A 7467-nucleotide genomic window follows, 5' to 3' on the forward strand; every position below is an offset into this window, starting at 1 on the left:
GTGACTGCTGGATATGGGCACCAGTGACCCACGCAACCCTGAAAAGGAAGAAGCGTGTACAGAAAATGATGGATGTAGCTAAAAGCTAAACTGTAGATGTAGCCAACAACTAAAATGAGCAAAGCCACAGCTAAAAGCTAAAAAGAGCATAATAAGGCAAGTATGCTGAGTAGATTTCAGAGATCAATGTTTTGAATGAATTGAAGAGATTTTAATGTGAACCCATAGGGAATATTCTTTGCAATGGTGATAATAACTCTAATAGTATGAAAGATACAAATATTAAAAGTCCTCGCACATTATTTCTGATAGAGCTGAATATTTAAATACAGTATATATGGCTGGTTATTAGAAATATGCAGATGCAGTTAGATTGAAAAAATCATACAGATAAAACTAAAGAGGAAAACAAGTGTGAATGCTGATTCAGCACAAATCGCGCTCGTTCCATAAAAACTGCACCTCATACATTATTGCACACGTGGCTGAGCGTATTGAACATAATACAGTCAGTTAGCAGGGTTGAGATCTCTACAGGCACTTGGCTAAGAACTGTTAAGTCTGGAGGCGGCAACTTTAAAGAGCTCTCAGAGGGCAGCAGCACGAAGAGATGACCAGGGTGTGATGCAGTTTTAGTGATGCTGCACGATGGTGAAGGCAACATGTTGTGTAGCTGTGATGTGTAGCTGGAAGCCAACAGTTCTCTGTGCTGCTGTGATTACTCTCTGCGGGGCCTTCTTGTCAGCAGCTAACAAACCACACCAGCACGCCACGCGTCAGGATGTTTTCAGTAYAACAGTGGTAAGACACAAGCAGCCGGTGTGATAGATCAAGTTATTTTTTTTTTTCAGTGTCTGAAGCAAATCCACGTGCTTTTCTCACAGGAGCCGTGGTGTTTCCATGTGATGTCCTCTGATGGATATAAGGAGTCCATGTACCCAGGATTACCAGAGATTCATGTGCCTTTTACATCTACAGCAATGAGACGCACGCTGCCACCGCTTATAAAAAGATTTACTTACAATAAAATTGACAAACATAAATAAACAAATGGCACAATTCAAACTTAACTATGAATAACGTTTCAGGACTGTTGTTTCCTCATGTTTGACATCTGCTGTTTATTTATTTAGTCTGTTTAGTTCAGAAAACTATTCATCAAACCATTATTTCCTTTTGTCCTCTAAATTTAATTTAGATGTCCTGTTTATTGCTCTGACAGCAATTCCTCATCCCTAAGGAAGAAAACATTTTAATATGAAGAGACATGTACTGTATTTACCACTTTCTCTTGAGTTATGACTTAATCCCATTTGTGCATTAAAATTAGTTAAACCAAAGGTTCTCACTCTGGACTCTGTGRAACCAGTCCCTGTGTGAAAATGATGTCTCATGCTCCCTGRACCACTCTYWCACAGTTCCAGCCCCATGAATCCTGRYATTRTCATCTTGGAATATGGCCGTGGCATCAGTGAAGAAACAATCCATTGATGGAATAATAACCTGGTCATTCAGTATATTCAGGTCAGCTGACCTCATTCTTTGAGCACAAACTGTTGCTGAACCTGAACCTGACCAACTGCAGCAACCCCACATCATAGACCTTAGTTACATCCAGRTGGACACTTGGTTTTGGCCAGGCAGTGTCATTTGAACATTTCAGACAACAAGGTACTTATTCTGATATGTTTAGCAGATGTTTTATTTTAATTTTTTTAAAAAGTGCTGAGGTAGCACATCAAGGGCCAGTGGTTTTTTATTAGTTTTTTTTTATTTGATGCCCTTATTTCTATGCTGCAGGGTTTTAGTCACCAGTCCTGATCAACCCACCACGTTTAAAAATTCACACACTCCATCTGGTTAATTTGCACAGACCTATAGTGTATATCCAGGAATATAAAGAAATAAAGTTTTTATGGTAGGTCGACTATGCTACTACTTAGCAGGGTTTTCTGTCACCATCATCAATAAATGATGAGAGGACTCATCTGATTTATCGTTTTGAAATAATTTTTTATCATGAGTGATTAGACATTGACTGAAAAATGTCATTATGTCAATTTAAACGTAATTTTACAATACTAGAATATACTTTACCTAAATATACCTATTATTTTCTTTAACATGAATCTTTAAAAAAACACAAAAAGTTCCTTTACTCAATTTCCACTGAGGTCTTGAGTCTTGTGAATAATTGGAGAATTAGTTCACTGAAATAAAAAAAAAACTCAGCATTTCTCTTCACTGCTCAGTCAGAGCTGTAAGGCTGTCTGTTCCACACATACAGAGCTGCTGCCACTCAAAGAGTAGCTACACTTTTCCTTTAGGCGGTCAACATTCATCTGATTAGCACTAAATGACCTTGCTGAAGGTCTCTATGAAATCAACAACTTCATCCTATAAAAAAGGCACCTTATTTMTGAAAAACTGGAAGAGTCTGGTGTAAGAAAATATGAAGTCCAATCCTGAGAGTATCCATTGTTTTTAAAAGAATCGTTTCTTCTGACCGTTTCTTTTTAGGAAGTAAAATACTGCTGACAAAAAGCATGATAACCCCCTAACCCCATGGATGTCCCTCAACCCAATGTAAAAAAGTGGGAAATCAATATCAGGGATTAAATATTAAAATTGACCAATATCTGCCATACCGATGTTAATACTGATATATCAGGGCTATTCAACTGGTGGCCCATGGGCCACATCCAGGTCATGAGTGACCAAAGTTCGGCCCGCCACTTGGTTCATTCATCTCTTTAGCCAAACCCCCGGTTATTTTACTTAAATTACTGTAAGTTCTTTTATTAGACATAGACATGTTTGGTGTCTACAGAAACATCAGCTGGTAAAAACCATTTCTGAACACACAAGACAGTTAAAACTACAAGTAGTTGAAGATAAAACTATGAAAGTGAAAATAAAATTGGTCAGTCAGAGATGTCAAAATAAGATGTGTGTTAAATAGGAGACATGATGTGTTATTTTTGTTTTTGATATTGTTTAATTATCATTAGGGTTCTGTATGTTGTATTCATTATTAAATAGAGCAAAATAAACTATGTCAAATAAAAGATCTTTGTAATGTTGGTTTTATTTACRTAATGACTTTAATTGCTGGATGTTTGGCCCCTGTGCTGGTGACCTGCAGTAACTGTGGCTGCCGGAGCAGTTTAGTTGAATAGCCCTGTGATATATGGTGCATTCCTGCTCTATTGGTAAAAATGAATGAAAACTGTGTGAAAAGTATAGGTGCTTGTATTCRCCTCTAACTGACAGATGAGAATGTTTTTGCGAAGTCTCTCTGCAGCTGTTCTAATCAGCTTCTGTTGATTGGAATTTACAGCAACACTTTAAATTGTGCAGAGAAATGATTCATATTCTCAGCATTCAGAGCTGTGTTTCAAGCCTAAACCGTGAGCTTTGCGCTGAACCAGTTTTTACGAGCAGTAAACGGCGGCGCTGTCTACGTGCTGACAGCAGCACCAACCTAAAAGCATAAAAGATGTGGCTCCTAACAAAATCTATTTACCTTCGGGTAGGGGAAGACCACATTGGAGGGATAGATGCCACCTAGGAAGTGAGGTAACTCCATCACAGGTGTWGCAGAGTTGTTAATGCGGAGGTATGCAAGCCTGGCACCGTCCAGAGACCACCAGTGAGCAGCGTATGTCAAAAGCACCTCCTCTGGTTTTGAATACAGGAGATTGTTTTATTAATGGTGAACCTGCTTTCATCGTTGCCGACTGCCTGCGAGTGGAGCTGGACTAGATCCTACCTTCATAAATCCAGTCGGACAGTCCGTTCACCACGTTCTGTTCCTGGTTGGTGGAGGTGAGGCGCAGGGCTTTGTTCGTCACACTGGGCTTGTAGTAGATATCTCCATCAAACACGTACGCCTGGCACAATGAAACAGACGTTAGACCAATCCACTGTCAAAGACAGGAAGGTTGCAGACTGCACAGCTGGTTGCCCAATTTAAGCAGCAAAAACCATCCAAGTATGAATGAATCATTGGCCGACACACACACCGCTGAGAGCCAATACATCTCTACTTGCCAGTTAATATGGTGCAGATGAGCACTGATATGGCAGCAAAAGCCAATTACATTACAGCAGCGGTAGATAAATAATAATATTGGTATAAAACAATCGTGTTAGCGACACAGCCCCTGCAAATGAGGTTTATAGCTATGACATTGTAGTGATTGTGTTTTCATAATTGAAATTTGTGCCAAATAGAAAAAGCTTTYGTAAGTAGGTAAATAAAGTTCCTAATCATGTTTGCTGATGATGGCATGTTTTTTTCTGGTAAGTAAGTGAAAGCCTTGCTTACCAGCTGGTTCCCCTGAGGACCCCAGGAAGCATACTGCAGTTCTGTCTTTTCCCCTTCAGGAGGGTGAAGCTCCAGCAGATCCCTGGAACACACACACACAGACCCTCAGACACAACCTCCCCCATCAGAGACCACTGTCCTGCCTGAAGCCCTCTTTAGTTGGTCCATGTTGGAAAAGCAGCTGTAGAGACAGGACAAAAGAGCAAGATGCAGAGAGGGAAGACGGAGAACGGGCTGGCTCATGCAGGAGTGCAACAATTGTTTTTTTTTTGCATCCTCTGTCAGGCAGACACAACTCTTCCAAGTCATACTCAGACATCGATCGATGCTGCAGGTCATCTAGACGTCCTTTCCCAAATTATTTCCTGGATGCTCCCCTGATCATTCAAAGCCATCACAGAAACATTTATTTGTTTTTTTCCCCACTGAAAATGCTCAAAATGAATCTCAGGCAGTGACACTGAAAGTGCGGTACTGCACAAACCTCACAGTATGCTGTTTATGGAACCTGGAGAGAACACTGATGAACAAATGCATGTCGGATAGAAACACCACGATTGGACGCAATGAGACGCAMTTTGGGGGGGACTTTTGTTTTCAGTCTGCAGTTCTGCTTGCATTGGTCACGGCTCATGCCTAGTGCATCTCATGCAGAAGCAYTTACAGTTCCACCTACCCATTAGCCACAGTGTAGATGGCATAGGAGGCTGTGAAGGACTGAGAAAACACCTGAAAGAGGTAGAGGATATCATGCACAGAGGTGTGTCACACAGAGATGAAAACACACAAAGTTCAGCTCACACACATGCACCTACAGTTGGTTGAATAACTCCCTTGKTGTTTTGTTGCCCCACAAGCTGGAATTTAAAACAATTTGACGTTTGGTCATTATCTATGCTCACATTAAAGGTTTAAGTGCATTCAGTTTACAGAGCAAATAATGGTGTGAAATTGTCAACAGGCATCAAATAAAGGTGTCGTTTTTCAATCTAAAGATTATTTAGAACCATGTTGAAAAAGTAGATCCCTTTAGGGAATTTGGCTAGGATTATATTTTGGTGTTTAAATAATTGTCACTGATTTATAGCAGCTTTGAGACTCTCTCACACTATAATGTTTTAGACAACTTAGACTTGTGAAAATGTTACAAATAAATTACTTATAAATATGTTTAACATGCATTACCGTATGAATAAGTCCAAAAGATGCTTCCAGTAGATTTTTYAAATTCTGTCTTCAACGTAGACATCTTAAATGTGGGACGATATTTTCACAAGTAGACATAAGTTGTCTAAATATTATAGTGTGACAGGATCTTTACAAGAATTCAATAATTAAAAAAACATATGTTGACAAGCAGATGACACAAGTTTGATAAATGATTCCACCAAATCAGACTAAAATCTGCTTCAGACACAATGATTTATTGTGGTGTGTCCTGATATCAAATATGAGCTCCTGAAATGATAAAACACTTCCTGTTCCTTTGAATCAGAAATACCTATAAACTAGGGTTGAGCAAAATCGTATCGCGTGCAATTAATCATCAGAAAAACTTTAATTGATTATATTTTGGCACTTTCTGATTATTACGATTAATGCCGTCAGTCTGCTTGGTGCTCCTCTCCTCTTCAAATATGACGAACATTTAAAAACAAAGTTCTGTACTTTATTTATCATAACTCCGGTTTTACTTGGTTYATCAACACAATTGAAACATTGATTTATAGCCTGAATTCTGTCCTTTTGACACAATTTGGAACAGATTTATCCAAAGAACATTTCTTTCCCACAAGAGTGATTTAAGTTGGTCATGTGACTAGGATATCAGGGCATTCAGAGACCACAGGGGATTAATTATCAGATTAATCGTTATCGGCTAAATATGACAATTAATCGTGATTAATTTTTATCGCCCAACCTTACTTTAAACAAGAAGTAAAACTGTTGCTAAAACAAAAAGCTAAAATACTACAAACAAATTTCTCTGAATAGGGATCAAACTCCATACTCCCGCACTAAAGGCAGGAACACTTTCTGCTACAAAAGGGGACTGAGTGTGACACAAACAAGTTGAAGTCAAATATTCAGGTAGGTATGGATCAAACCACTGTCAGGCTGATGGGGGGGCATCATTATTTGAGAGGTATACATATGTTGTTATTGGTGGCACGACAGCTCAGTTAGTAGAGCTGTGGTCTCTCAGAAAGATGGTTGCCGGATCAAATCCCAGCCGGCGACCTTTCTGGGTAGAGTTCATGGGCTGGATCCTCATGAGTGCACATTTGCCGGCTGCATACGTCACTGCAACGAGTGCTTTCCCAATTTGAAGGCTCCTCCTCATGCGGCCCTCAAAATCTCAGAAACGAAGGATGCACCTATAATTACCAGCTGAGGATATCCCAAGATTCAATGTGCCGACAGCAAACCGAACAGAGAAACGAGACAGTGGAGTTTTTATGATTTCTTTTACCAAGTTGGGATAATTTGGAAATTCATCATGGACCGAAAAATTTGTTTTTAAAGCAAATTTATCAACTTAGCTGATGAAATTCATGCTGCAATAAGATGTTAAATAAAAAAAATGCAACTACTAAAACAGATACTGGAGCTAAACACGAATTATTGCTGTTTTTTTATATTTTTATGTGTAACATTTTAACTGTGAAGTTATTCTTCCAGTGAAAAGATGTGTAAATACATGTCCCAATGCATTTTCAGTCTGATATGAAACCGATCTCTACGGTAATGGGGGTCGCATGTGGTCATGCAAACTTACATCAAGTGAAGGCTAGACCRTCTCATACAGCCTACCTGGACTGGGAAGGATGTGGTCCACATGGCCCAGGTGGGCYATGTCTCAATTCACAGCCCATGAACTGAGACACAGCCTGCATACTCTGTGCGTGTGTACAGACCCGTCTGAAACTTACAGGGTCACCGCCCTTATTCTGAAGACCATCAGAACAGGTATACTGAGAACATGTGACACAGTCAGGTCCTGTTTAACTAAGTTTGTGGATTCTGAAAGTAATGTTTAGTGCTTCAAAGCAAACGGGATGAATATACGGCGGGTAAAATAAGTATTGAACACGTCACCATTTTTCTCAGTAAATATATTACTAGAGGTGCTAATG

At 39.5% G+C, this 7467-nt stretch overlaps 1 protein-coding gene across 2 annotated transcripts in view; it reads right to left on the reverse strand.

Moving 5' to 3' along the window:
- LOC106522976 (inactive dipeptidyl peptidase 10) overlaps window positions 1-7467 on the reverse strand; it is a 62573-nt gene that overhangs the window by 15329 nt on the left and 39777 nt on the right. For both annotated transcript variants that reach the window (XM_014016248.1, XM_014016247.1), the window contains exons 6-9: window positions 5007-5059; window positions 4331-4412; window positions 3773-3893; window positions 3527-3681 (exon numbers count right to left, since the gene is read on the reverse strand). In XM_014016248.1, coding sequence (XP_013871702.1) covers window positions 3527-3681; window positions 3773-3893; window positions 4331-4412; window positions 5007-5059 — 411 coding nt within the window. The remainder of the gene's footprint in view (window positions 1-3526; window positions 3682-3772; window positions 3894-4330; window positions 4413-5006; window positions 5060-7467) is intronic.

The sequence above is a fragment of the Austrofundulus limnaeus genome, unplaced genomic scaffold (assembly GCF_001266775.1).
Source record: "Austrofundulus limnaeus strain Quisiro unplaced genomic scaffold, Austrofundulus_limnaeus-1.0 Scaffold141, whole genome shotgun sequence".
NCBI lineage: Eukaryota > Metazoa > Chordata > Actinopteri > Cyprinodontiformes > Rivulidae > Austrofundulus > Austrofundulus limnaeus.